The sequence below is a fragment of the Cucumis melo genome, chromosome 3 (assembly GCF_025177605.1).
Source record: "Cucumis melo cultivar AY chromosome 3, USDA_Cmelo_AY_1.0, whole genome shotgun sequence".
NCBI classification, from domain to species: Eukaryota; Viridiplantae; Streptophyta; class Magnoliopsida; order Cucurbitales; family Cucurbitaceae; genus Cucumis; species Cucumis melo.
The window spans coordinates 18,436,878-18,451,152 of NC_066859.1; the positions used below are offsets into that span (position 1 = coordinate 18,436,878).

A 14,275-nucleotide genomic window follows, 5' to 3' on the forward strand; every position below is an offset into this window, starting at 1 on the left:
AAAGAAAGACAATAAGACAATAAAAAATAAACAAAATTACATAGTTTGAGCAATATTTTGTGTGAGGAAACAAATTCAGAAATTATGCCACTCATCATTGGCTTTGATTTAAAAAAAAGTTTACAAAATTGAAAATATACCTCCCTACCATGCTCTAAGCTTACCGAATGCCACAAAAAATGGGTGTGGCGTGTAGCATCTATTCAAAATCAGTGAAGGCAAAGAGAAATCGACAACGGGAACACCCACGGACAAATCGACAAGTGGAGCGGCAAGCTAAGTTCAAATTTTGTAAACCCAACATGCATGTCGATGGAGAACACTGAGCAAACATGTGATTGAGGATTTCAGAGGCAAGGAATACTCCCCACAGTCAACAAAATCCAACAACCGAAAACCTAAACGAATTTGGAGACGAAACCTTTTGGCCAAGCCTTTAACAAATTTGTGAAGGGTTTTGAAGAATGAGAGAGAAGGTGCACAGAGATGTAGGTAGATACGGTAACCACGTCGTGTAAAGGAAAAAACGCAAATACAGAGAAGAAGAAGAAGAATAACGTCAGAAATCGAAAGGGTTTTAAGTCGCACGACGTAATACACACCGATTTCAACTCAAAATCAAAGAGAATCATGGAGAAGAAGATGATGAAAGAAGAAGAAACGCAAGTAGGCTTCGACGATTGAAGATAAATCGAAAAGGCAACATGGGTTGAAGGGATGGGTGAAGACGCGTTGAATGAGGAAGTGGAGAGGTTGACGTTTTGGCAGACTGAAAGAGAAAGATGGTGAAGACCTGTTGAATGGGAAAGTGGAGGAAGGGCAAAACTGAGTTTATGGAAACCATAGTTTTCCATAACCCTAGTACCAAACAGTGTTAAACTGGCTATTAAACAGTCCCTAAAAGATCGTGTATAAAGAATCTTGAAAAAATCGTTTAGATGAGAGTAACCAAATCTAAACAATTGTGTACTAAAAAATCTTGAAAAAATAAAGGATCATGTAAACAAATATAAACAATCGTGTACTAAAACAATTTTGAAAAAATTAATGTAAACAAATCTAAACGATCGTGTACCAAAAAATCTTGAAAAAAATTTATTTAGCCAAACTAAACGATCGTGTACCAAATTTTGAAAAAAAAAATCGTGTAGCTAAATCTGAACGATGGTGTAACCAAATTTAAACGATCGTGTAACCAAACTAAATTATAGAATTGAAAAAATAAATCGTTTAGATTAGAAGCCAAATCTAAATGATCAAATCTAAACGATTGTATACCAAATATATTACGCACGTTGTTGACTACATGGTTGACATGATATTTTTGGTAATTTTTATTGTGGGTCTTTGAGATTTTTCCATTTTTGAAATTGTTCTATACGGTGTAAATATTTGATTTGTTATATTTTTGAAAAGATCCCAAATTATTATTTACTAATGCAACAGAAAATCAATTGAAAAACCTAAAAATCCACAATAATAATGATTCAAAACAACATATGTAAAATGAAAATTGGGAAATGAGTTTGACAGAGAGAAGAAAGAATAAGAAATTGACACCGTAAAGGAGTAGAACTTGTAGAGATGGGAGATATATTTGTTAATTAAATTGAATTAACAATTATCCTAATTGTAGGCCATATACCATAATTAGTTAGGATTAATAATTAATGCAATCAAATAAATTAAATAAAAAGAAAAGTATTAAGTAATTAATAGTTGAAATATGTCATTTTTAACATCAATAATAAATGTAATATAATATATTTATGGAAAATAAATAAAATAAATTTTGTATAAATATTTTAATTTTAATTAATGGTAAGGTGTCCTAAACATTGGTTAAATAAATAATTAAAAATTTAAAACATTTTATTATTTTTAATCCTAATCTTACCTGACTTTCTTATTTTAATCCTCGATTAAAATTTGGCCCCAAACAAGGCGTAAGATGATAGAAGGTTAAAAGCGACCTGATTACAATAATTTTCAGCTTGGGCCTCATTTTCGCGGGCTTTTCCTGCCAGTTCACACAACGAAAACACCACATACAAGAAGAGTGGACGTCTCTGCTCCGTGAGCTCCCATGGAAACTCATGCGAATGACGAGATTATTCCCATGGACACCGCTGGGGAAGAAGAAGAAGTAGTTCCTTGTAAAGAACCCCCCAAAATCCTCCGTCTCGACGAGTCCGTTGTCAATCGAATCGCTGCCGGGGAGGTCATTCAAAGACCTGTTTCCGCCATTAAAGAGCTCGTCGAAAACAGCCTCGACGCCCAAGCAACATCCGTCAACGTCGTCGTCAAGGACGGCGGCCTCAAACTCATCCAAGTTTCTGACGACGGCCATGGCATACGTGTCTCTTTCTTCTTTAACTCCATTTTTTGTTACAAAATACTGCTTTACATTCACAATTATCCGTTTTCTATTAAATTTCTAGGAGTGAAAGCGGTGATAATATTAAGATTCTATTAAGAAAGAAAATAAGGGAAACCTTGTGAAAGACTGAAAGTGGCTATAATTAATTCGAGGGAACTCGGGAAATTTATTGTACTAAATTTCTGATTTTCAATTTTTTCCTGTTCCCTAGTATGAAGATTTGCCCATTTTGTGCGAGAGGCATACGACGTCCAAGTTGTCCACATTTGAGGATTTACAGTCCATAAAGTCAATGGGATTTCGAGGAGAGGCTCTTGCGAGCATGACCTATGTAGGTCATGTTACGGTCACCACCATTACTAAAGGACAGCTACACGGTTATAGGTAGAATTACTACAAGCTATGCTCTGCGTCTCATGTTTTTTCGTACTGGGTTGCTCGGGGATTTGTAATTGTAGGGGAAAATAGTAATATTCAGGTTAAAGTAGTATTTTGGTTGCTGAGCTTTCAAATGTTCTAATATTCGAATCTAATGGTTATCTAGATTGTATGTACTATGTAGTTATTTTCACCTTGTGTTCAGAGAGTGAATGTCTTTCAGTGTTTTACTGAGTTTCATGACATAATGTGACAGAGTATCGTATAGAGATGGAGTGATGGAGCATGAGCCTAAGCCATGTGCTGCTGTAAAAGGAACTCAGATAACGGTAATTGCACCAGTCTAGACTACTCTCATTGGAAGGGAACAATTTCTGAAGCAAACAGTAATTTATTGTATCAACTAAATGAATTATGCAACATCACTATTGTGCATGTATGATTCATGATTAATTACAGTCAGGAGGTTAGGAGTTTTCTTAAATTTGATCAGAGATAATTTTGTATAAATACTTCATAATTTCATATTTCGTCATCATGCACTGTATTTGCGATTTTGTTTTCTTGGATGTCTCATGCCAGGTTGAGAATCTGTTCTATAACATGACTGCTCGGAGGAAGACACTACAAAATGCATCTGATGATTACACGAAGATTGTGGACCTCCTAAGTCGTTTTGCCATTCATCATACAAACATCAGCTTTTCTTGCAGAAAGGTTATTTCCATAATTAGTCAATCTTGAATGTTTTTATTCCTTTGGAATTGCTTTCATGGTTAGATGTTTTGATGCTTTAAAATGGGCTATCTGAGTTGAGATATGCTGGTTACAATATTTATTAGCATGGAGCTGCCAGAGCAGATGTTCATTCAGTTGGACCAACTTCAAGGTTAGATGCCATTCGTACAGTTTATGGTGCATCGGTTGCCCGGAATCTAATGAAAATAGAAGTTTCAGAAAATGATGAAGCCTGCTCAGGTTTTCAGATGGATGGCTTGATTTCCAACTCAAATTATGTTGCAAAGAAGATCATGATGGTGCTCTTTATCAATGGTACCAAATATTTTTCTTTGTGTTGTAAGTGATGCATCCAAGTAGTATCTCTATGAGGTTTCTGATGGAACTCCACTGGTATTCAATTACACTTTATTGATATCAAATCTCAATTACAAGTAGTAATCCTCTCCCTCTCGGTTATTCTATCTTTCAAGAATTAACACAAGACTTTCTTCATAAGATTTTCTCTATCTATTCACTGGAGTTCTATGGCTATTTATAATGCACTTATTCGACTACTTCTTTAACAGATTTCCTACTTACTTTGCTAACTGATCATAACAGTTTTGCTAACAAACTTAATTGCCTTTCTTTCTTCTACTGTATGTTTGGCTGATAGGGGGTCTATCATTACACCCCTTCTCCAAATTCACCGTGTCCTCAAGGTGAAGCTCAGGATATCGTTGCTGAATTTCATCGTAGTCCTCCCACGTTGTCTCCTTTCTCGGCAATCCTTTCCATTTAACTAAAACATCCCAACCAGCCACCTTGTTCTTTTGGTATCCACAGATTTCTTCCGGAATCTACGTAGGGCAGCTCAGCTACTTCAACTTGATGTTCTCCTTTCAACTTTTTTAATTGTGATACATGAAAACTAGGTGAATGGATGATGATGCTGGCAGTTCCAGTTTATATGCTACTGGACCAATCTTTTCTATAATTTTGTAGGGTCCAAAGAACTTTGGAGCTAGCTTCTCGTTTCTTCTTTTACGTAATGAGACTTGCCTATAAGGCCTTATTTTTAAGAAGACCATATCACCCACTTCATATTCTACGTCTCTTCTCTTTTGATCTGCGCTTCTTTTCATCTTTTCTTGAGCAAACTTCAAATGCTCTTTTAGTGCTCCCAATGTTACATCTCTTTCTTTCAGTTGTTCATCTAGTGCAGTGCTAGGAGTATCTCGGTCTCCAAAATAAACCAGTGGGGGTGGCAATCTACCGTATACAGCCTGAAAAGGTGTAATTCCCAATGATCTTTGAAATGTAGTGTTGTACCAATATTCTGCCCAATGTAACCATTTGACCCACTCTTTCGGTCTTTCGCCACAAAAGCAGCGCAAATATGTTTCAATGCCTCTATTTACGACTTCTGTCTGACCGTCCGATTGTGGGTGGTATGCCGTGCTTCTATGCAACTTAGTACCCGCCATCTTAAAGAGTTCTTTCCAAAAGTGACTTAGAAAGATTTTGTCTCTATCTGACACTATAGACTTCGGGTATCCATGTAATCTTACTATTTCTTTAGTGAATAGATCAGCCACTGATTTCGCCGTATATGGATGCTTCATCATTAGGAAGTGGCCATATTTGCTAAAGCGATCTACGACCACGAAATTAGTTTCAAACCCATTGGATTTGGGTAGACCCTCTATGAAATCCATAGAAATGTCACTCCATACGCTGTTCGGTACTTCCAATGGTAATAACAGTCTGGCTGGTGATAGAGCTAATGATTTATTCTTTTGACATATTAAGCACTGCTCACAGTATCTTTTTACATCTTGTTTTATCCCTTCCCAATATAATTCTCCAGCTAATCTTTTGTAAGTTCTGAGGAAACCGGAATGTCCTCCAAATACCAAGTCATGATTGGTATGCAGAATTGTAGGAAGTAATGTAGAAGTCTTGCTTATCACTAATCTGTCTTTGTATTTCAGCATGCCCTGTTGGATGGAAAACTTATTTCCCTTACTTTCATTTTCTTCTTTTAGTTCAGCAACTATTTTCTGCAGTTGTTCATCCTTTTCTACTTCCTCTTTGATTCTTGTTAAGTCAATCAATGTCGGTGCTGTTAAACTGTATAAGTGTACAGTGGGGGGTGTTCTTGATAGAGCATCAGCAGCCTTGTTTTCGAGTCCGGGTTTGTAAACTACTTCAAATGAGTAGCCTAAGAGTTTAGCTATCCATTTTTGATATTGGGGCTGAATTATTCTTTGTTCTAGTAGGAATTTCAATGACCTTTGATCTGTTTTCACTAAGAATTTTCTGCCGAGTAGATAAGGTTTCCATCTCTGGACAGCTAGGACAACTGCCATTAATTCCCTTTCATAGACTGGTTTAGCTCTATCACGTATTGCTAAAGAATGACTGAAGTAAGCTATGGGACGTTTCGATTGCATAAGCACGGCTCCAACCCCATAACCTGAAGCATCTGTTCCTACTTCAAAGATGGCATTAAAATCTGGTACTGCTAGTACTGGTAATGTCATCATTGCATTTTGTAGCTTCAAGAATGCTTCTTCTGCGTCTTTATTCCACTTGAATCCTCCAAGTTTCAGCAATTGTGTTAATGGTGCAGCTATTGAACCATAATGTTGTACAAATTTTCTGTAGTAGCCTGTTAGGCCTAAGAATCCTTGTACTTCCCTTACATTTTTCGGTGTTGGCCACTCTTTTATTGCTCGAATTTTTTCTGGATCAACTTCTACTCCTTTGCCTGAAATGATATGCCCCAAGTAATCAACTTTTGTTTTTGCGAAACTGCACTTTTTTTGATTCGCATATAGTTCATTCTTCCTTAATACTTGTAGAGCTAGCCCAAGATGTTGCAGATGAGATTCCAATCCTTGCTGTAAATTAATATATCATCGAAGAATACCAGTATAAACTTTCTCAGATATGATTTAAAGATCGAATTCATCAGGGATTGGAATGTGGAAGGGGCGTTAGTTAATCCGAATGGCATTACCATGAATTCGTAATGGCCTTCATGGGTTCGAAAGGCTATCTTTTCGATATCTTTGCTGTTCATTCGTATCTGATGATATCCCGCCTTTAAGTCGATCTTTGAGAACCATGTAGCTCCGTTTAACTCATCAAATAGCTCTTCAATCACGGGTATTGGAAATTTGTCAGGAATAGTGACATTGTTTAACGCTCTATAGTCAACGCAAAAACGCCAACTTCCGTCTTTCTTCCTTACTAATAAGACAGGACTGGAGTAAGGGCTATTACTGGGACGTATGATTCCTGATTTCAGCATCTCTTCTACAAGTTTCTCCATTTCATTTTTTTTGTTGGTGAGCATACCGGTATGGGCGGACGTTGACTGGATCAGTCCCCTGTTTTAGATGGATGTGGTGCTCTATAACCCTCTGCGGTGGTAATTTTTCTGGCCATGTGAATACGTCTTCAAATTTCTTTAGCACAACTGTCACTGATTCTTCTATACTTAATACTTCTTCGATTTCTTTTTCACTGTCTTCCATTGAAGTACTTTCTCCCTCCATTGATCGAAACTCTATCAAGAATCCTTGATCTGATTCTTCCCATGATTTCATCATATTCTTCAGACTAACTCTTGCTTTGATTAAACTCGGGTCTCCTCTAATCAAGATTTTCCTCCCTTGATGTAGGAAAGTCATGGTGAGATTTCGCCAGTCAACCTATGTGTTTCCTAATGAATATAGCCATTGCATTCCTAATACCACATCTACCCCTCCTAGCTCCAATGGTAATAGGGTCAGCTATCACTTTCCATTCATTTAGGATTATCTCTACTGATTCACATATCCCTTTGCCTTTTATTGCTGCACCAGATCCTAGGATTACTCTATAGTGTGAAGTATCCTTTGTAATCAATTGTAATTCACTGGTCAGTTTTTCAGAAACAAAATTGTGCGTGGCTCCACAATCTATCAGTATTTCGACCCCTCTATCTTTGATTTTTCCTCTTACTTTCATAGTACCTGGATTAGAAAGACCCACAACTGAATTGATGGATAATTCAATTACAGCTTGACCTTCTTCTGCAATGCTAGTCATTTTCAATTATTTTTCTTCGTAATTTGCTTCTTCTATTATTTCGAACTCTTCATCTTCACTTTTTATTACATACATTCTTAGCTCTCTCTGCTCCTTGTTTTTGCACTTATGATCATGAGAATATTTTTCGTTGCAGCGGAAATAGAGACCTTTCTCCTTCCTGGCTTGAAATTCGGCCTCACTTAATCTCTTCGATGTTCCTTCCTTCTTAGTTTCCCCAATTGGATTCGACTTCAGCGTGATTGTTCTCATCGGGAATGTGGTATTTCTTTTATCGCTTACTGTATTATTAGATTTTGAGATAGAAGAAGGGTAAAAAGGGTATTTACCTCCACTGTGGCCTTTGAGACCTGCTTCATTTCGAATTTTCTCCCGATTTTCCATTAATTGGGCTAATAACATCATTTCGGCCAAGCCGATCGGCCTACAAAATTCAACTTCGGCCTTGATCCACGGAAAAAGCCCACCCATAAAAGTCTCTTCGATCACCCGATCTGGTAAGTCCGATACCGGTGCCATTAATCTATCAAATTTGTTCCGATATTCTTCCACGCTCGATTCTTGCTGGATCCTTAAGAACTGCCCGCAGATTGATCCTTCCCTTGTTGATCGGAATCGTACAAGTAATCGTTCCTTTAAATTTTCCCAATCCTTGAATTTATCCCGCTCTTCTTGCGCTCTATACCAATTTAGAGCTGGTCCTTCGAAGCTGATTGTTGCTACAGTCATTTTCTTAGAATCAGTCAACATATGAATTTGGAAATAGCGATCTGCACGAAATAGCCACGCATCTGGATCTTCACCGTTGAACACGAGCATCTCGACCTTTTTGAATTTACTTCGATCATTGTTTTTTTCTTCTCCATTCTTTTCGTTCTCATTTCCTTCATTAATTGGTTCTGTCACTTTTGTTTTCGCTTTACTCGTCGATCCTTCTGATTCACGTGTTGTTGATTGTCCTTTCATCATGCCTTCGATATGTTGCAAAATTAGTTGCTGTTGATGTTGATTCTGTTCATTCTGTGAATCTATCTTTTCTAAGTGTTTTGTAATTTTTGCTTCTAGCATCGGTATTCTCTGTAATTCAGTCTGGATGTTGATGATTTCTTGCTCGATGGCTTCGAACCTCTCTTCAGCTTTCTTTGCCATTTTCCTTTTTTTGCCCAGGGTTGAACAACTCTGATACCAATGTGATGGAACTCCACTGGTATTCAATTACACTTTATTGATATCAAATCTCAATTACAAGTAGTAATCCTCTCTCTCTCGGTTATTCTATCTTTCAAGAATTAACACAAGACTTTCTTCATAAGATTTTCTATCTATTCACTGGAGTTCTATGCCTATTTATAATGCACTTATTCAACTACTTCTTTAACAGATTTCCTACTTACTTTGCTAACTGATCATAACAGTTTTCTGTTAACAGTTTTGCTAACAAACTTAATTGCCTTTCTTTCTTCTACTGTATGTTTGGATGATAGGGGGTCTATCAGTTTCTTGAAATTTTTTTTGTGTAAGCGATGCATCCAAGTAGTCTCTCTATGAATTTTTATCTGCTCTAGTGTTGGATGTTTTCTTGTACTTCCCCAAGGAGGAGTTGCTCTAGTTTTTCAAAAAGATTTTTGCACTTTAGCTTTTTAATATTCTGATAAAAATGTTGTTCCTTTTCAAATTAATAATAAAAATCTCCCCATCTATAAGCTCTTATGAGCAATCTTGGAAATTACCCAATTTCTCTTCCAAATTATGATATGATTATTTTCATCAACACCGATATCACTACCCCTTGATCAGTTACACCACCCCAAAAATCTGACTGGATATGTGCTCTTGCCCTAAATGAGCTTAATATCTAGGTTCATACTGAGAGGAAGTGTGAAGAATGAAATGAACTAAAAATATTATGTTTACAGTAACCTATAAAATTATGCATGTTTAGTACTTTATTGACTCTTTTTTTTTGTTTTTTGTTTTATTAGTTTCATGTGTTTAGAATAGGATCCTTATTATTGTTTTCATTTTTTAATACTTTTTTTTAATAATTATTTTATTTTATTTTATTTTAATTTAAATTTTCTTATTGCAGGAAGAATGGTGGAATGCAGTGCTTTAAAAAGAGCTATTGAAATTGTTTATGCTGCAACCTTACCCAAAGCATCCAAACCTTACATCTATATGTCAATTATATTGCCGCCTGAGCATGTGGACGTGAATGTTCATCCGACCAAAAAAGAGGTACTTCTGTTTGCTTGATATCTGGTACCCACAGTTTCTGCTCTCTAAAATGATATATAAAATATTTATAGAAATAAAAAAAACTTATAAGCCTAAATACTTATAATTTGAGCATTAGACTCATTAGCTATTTTATTGAAAAGTCTTGTTTTCGTTTTTTTTTTAAAAAGGCTGCTTACTTACAGTTAAGCAACGAGTTAATTTATTTTAAGTTTTGATACTTTTTTTCCTATACTTTAGTTTCATTTTCCAAGAAGTAAAAGAAAAAAAAGGAATAAAATTTTGAACATCTTAGTTCACGTGTCTCTAATCATTGTTGTGGTCACGAGCTAGGAAGCATAGATACCGACATGCGACATGGCGACACGCCGTGTTTCAAAAAAGTAGGACATGACACTCAGGGACATGTCTAGTTTTTAGTCAAAAAAATTAAATATATGTCATGTATATGAACATATTGAGAAATATTCCAATTAAGAACATCAAAATACAAGTTTAGAGCCATAAGACGTAACAAGTTAGGGTAGAGAGGGTTGGGTGGTGACCCTGAGCAGGTCAGGGTAGAGAGGGTTGGCGGCAAGAATTTGGAGAAATTGGCAGAGAGGGGAGAAATGTGTGAAAAAAGATTTGAAAAGATAAAATTAAAAAAGAAATTACCTAATACTTGTTAGGCGGGCTAATGGGCTTTTCTAACCTTTTCTTTATGTTTCATTTTCCAGCCGTGTCCGAAATTAAAAAAAAGAAACTGATGTGTCGGAGACGTGTTGGGGGTGTGACGGGTGTGTCGGTGTCAGAAGCGTGTCCGACACTAACACTTGGCCATCCTAGGAGTGTTGGTGCTTCTTATGTCTCGAGTGTCTAATGATATTCAATTTGTTGTGCATAACTAGTGCTTGATGCTTGCCTAAATATTGGATTAGTAATCATTTTGTTCAACTAACATCTGACACATGTTTATTGTACTAGCAAGTGCTTAATAGTGTCCAAGAAGTGTCAAATATCTGGAAACTATGAAAAGGAGTTGCTCCTAAAGAATATTAAATTGTAAAATCCACACATCTCGTTCATTGTTTGAAGTGTTATATTGTGCTGGAGAATAAAACTCTATCAATATGCAGGTAAGCCTCCTGAACCAGGAAGTTATTATTGAGAGGATACAGTCAGCGGTTGAATCAAAATTGAGAAGTTCTAATGACACGAAGGCATATCAAGAACAGGTTCTTTTAGAAGCTCTTTGTCTATCTGAAACTTGGTTTATAATTGTTAATTTATTGAATCTCAGCTATTTATTGATACAAATTCCACCATGAACTGCATATTATAGGATGTAGAATCTTCTGTGGCCTATCAAATGGTTCTTAGCAATGACGATACTCAAAATTCCTCGAAGTCAGGTACAACAGATTTTGTCTTTGTTGGTGTTACGCTGTAGTTTATAAGGTCATGCTTTAGGTTTTTATCTGTTCCTTCAGTCTCATATTATTATAATGCATGTAGGGTCAAAATCGCAAAAGGTTCCAGTGCATAAAATGGTTAGAGCAGATTCAACAGATCCAGCTGGAAGGTTGCACGCGTATGTTCAAATGAAGCAGCCTGGCCTCCCTGAATCTAGCTTACCTGCTGTAAGGTATGCGTTTGCTATTTAGTTTTCCTCCTTGATTTAATTATGGAGCTGTCAATGTTAATGTGTTGCGTCGATCTTGTCTCCTTTTCAAAAACAATGTGTTGCATTGAGACTGACTCTGTCTTTGATGTAACATTTTGAGTGTAGTCAAGTTGATATTCTGTTGATTATTTATTTTGAGTCTAGCTTAAAGCCCTCTCATTTCAGAAAAAAAGTTAACGTAAATTTCCTTTATTTCTTTCTTGGTATGTTTTTTCGAAAATAAATTTCATAATGATATTTTAGCTAATTTTATTTTTGATATTTTAGCTAATTTTATTTTTGATATTTTAGCTAATTTTATTTTTGATATTTCTATCCTTTTCCCTAATTTTATTTTGATATTTTAGCTTCATTTTTTCTTGATGTAGTAGGCTTTGGGATAGTTTTCTATCTTGAACATCTCGTTATTAATTTTTTTCTTAAGAAAGAATGATAATGAGATATTGTTGGGGTGCCACCCAATCAGAATCAGAACATTGAAATGCAAAGGTTAAGTACATGATGTTATTTATCTATTTATATCTATTGAAAGTAGAGACGTAGAACAAACACAAATTTACGTTGAAAGCCTAATATCAGGAAGAAAAATTACGATATTGATATTTCTTATCATTTTCTTATGATAATAATGGTACAAAGGGGGAAATGTTTATAGGCAACATGAGCCTTATTTAATAATAAAAAATTAGGGCAAAATAAATCTTAACTACCCTTGGGCTTTTGACATGACCTAAGCCGACTATTTATAACACTCTCCCTTAAGTTGGGTCGTAAATAGTTAGGACGTAAATGTCGGAAAGACCCAACTTGTGAATACATGAATCAAAGCTTTGTTTGAGGAGCCCCTTTGTGAGAATATCAACAATCTGTTGGCTTGAGGGTATGTAAGGGATGCAAATGCTACTATTGTCCAATCTCTCTTTGATAAAGTCCCTATCAATCTCCACATGTTTAGTTTTGTCATGTTGGATCGGGTTATGGCAATGCTGATAGCTGCCTTGTTATTGCAAAATAGTTTCATAGGCACCTCATAGTCTTGACGAAGATCAGATAACACCTTCTAGTGCCAGATTTACTCACAGATTCCCAAACTCATGGCCCTGTATTCGACTTCAGCGCTGCTTCTAGCCACAACTCCTTGCTTCTTACTTCTCCAAGTAACGAGATTGCCCTACACAAAAGTGCAGTATCCAAAGGTGGATTTTCTATCAACTATAAACCTAGCCTAGTCAGACCTCAATACACCTTTTGTCAGTCTTCTTGAACCTTAACCCTTTATGGGAGTTGCTTTTAGATACCTCAACATTCTATTAACTACCTCCTTGTGGTCTTCAAAAGGAGCCTGCATGAACTAACTGACAGTACTCACAACATAGGAGATGTCAGGCCTAGTGTGAGATAAGTAAGCTGTCCCACAAGGTGCTGATATTTCTCTTTATCAATAGGAATTCTATCACTTGAGTTTTCGAGTTTGACATTGAACTTAATGGGCATATCAGCAGGATGACATCCCATCGTACCTGTTTTAGCTAATAAATCAAGGGTGTACTTTCTTTGAAACATGGAGATGCCCTTTCTGGATCTAGCAGCCTCTATCCTAAGGAAGTACTTCAGATTCCCCAAATCTTTAATTTGAAACTCATCCCTCATCTTTTTCTTTAGTTTGGTGATCTCAATGGTGTGATCTCCAAATAGCACAATGTCATCAACATAGATGATCAAAACTACAATTTTCCTAGTCTTGGAGACTTGTGAACAAAGTGTGATCAAAGTGTCCTTGATTGTACCCCTGAGACTTGATAAAAGTGGTAAACCTATCAAACCGAACTCTCGGTGACTGTTTTAATGTGTACAAAGACTTTTGAAGCTTGCAAACCTGATTATCAAACTAAGCTTCCAATCTTGGAGGAGGACTCATATACACTTCCTCTTCTAAATCTCCATTCAAGAATGCATTCTTAACATCAAGTTGATATACGGGCTAGTCTTTATTCACACCAACTGACAACAAGACTCTAACAATGTTTAACTTTGCAACAGGGGAAAAAGTCTCAGAATAGTCAATCCTATGAGTCTAAGTGAACCCTTTTGCTACTAACCTGACCTTATGTCTATAAAGGGTGCCATCTGCTTTGTACTTTAGTGTAAACACCCATTTGCATCTCACAGTCTTGTGTCCTTTAGGGAGTGTGTAAAGATGTTATGTCTTATTCTTTTCCGAGGCTCTCATTTCTTCCATGATAGTAGTCTTCCACTCAGGGCACTCTAAGGCAAGGTGGATATTCTTAGGTATTGTAGTAGCGTCAAGGCTGACAGTGAAAGCTCTGAACTAGGGTGAAAGGTTCCCGTACGAAACATAGTTAGAAATAGAGTGCTTTGTATAGGATCTAGTATCTTTCCTTGACGCAATAAGAAGATCAAGTGAAGGAAAATACTTACCGATGTTTCCTAGATGGTCTAGCTTGGTTTTGTTTTCAGTAGATTCTGCAATTCTCATCAACACTTCTCTTTTCAACCATATCTTTAGGGATAACTGTCTTGGATCCGTTATTCACAAACTCGTCATTCTCACCCACCTTACTATCGGTATGTGTGTTAGTGGAATTCGTCTCGAACCTGTAATTCTCACTCATTATGTTATTAAGATGTGAGTCAGTGGAATCAGTGATACCTTGATCTCGTAAAGGTTCAAAATCCTGGACCGAAGTCGGTTGAACAGTAGGTGACCAACTTCCTTTATGAGATTCCTCATATAGTAGGTTTTTCCAGAGAACTTGGTGTGTAGGTAGGAC

At 36.5% G+C, this 14,275-nt stretch overlaps 1 protein-coding gene across 2 annotated transcripts in view; it reads left to right on the forward strand.

Moving 5' to 3' along the window:
• Positions 1-2,003: 2,003 nt before the first annotated feature.
• LOC103501309 (DNA mismatch repair protein MLH1) overlaps positions 2,004-14,275 on the forward strand; it is a 31,588-nt gene continuing 19,316 nt past the window's right edge. The window contains exons 1-9 of one of the 2 annotated variants that reach the window (XM_008464850.3): positions 2,004-2,359; positions 2,592-2,764; positions 3,015-3,087; positions 3,341-3,475; positions 3,601-3,811; positions 9,669-9,817; positions 10,936-11,034; positions 11,142-11,211; positions 11,315-11,444. In XM_008464850.3, the coding sequence (XP_008463072.1) occupies positions 2,087-2,359; positions 2,592-2,764; positions 3,015-3,087; positions 3,341-3,475; positions 3,601-3,811; positions 9,669-9,817; positions 10,936-11,034; positions 11,142-11,211; positions 11,315-11,444 (1,313 nt within the window). In that variant the 5' untranslated portion in view covers positions 2,004-2,086. Of the gene's footprint in view, positions 2,360-2,591; positions 2,765-3,014; positions 3,225-3,340; positions 3,476-3,600; positions 3,812-9,668; positions 9,818-10,935; positions 11,035-11,141; positions 11,212-11,314; positions 11,445-14,275 lie in introns of those variants that run through there. The other variant, XM_051082921.1, reaches the window with a different exon arrangement.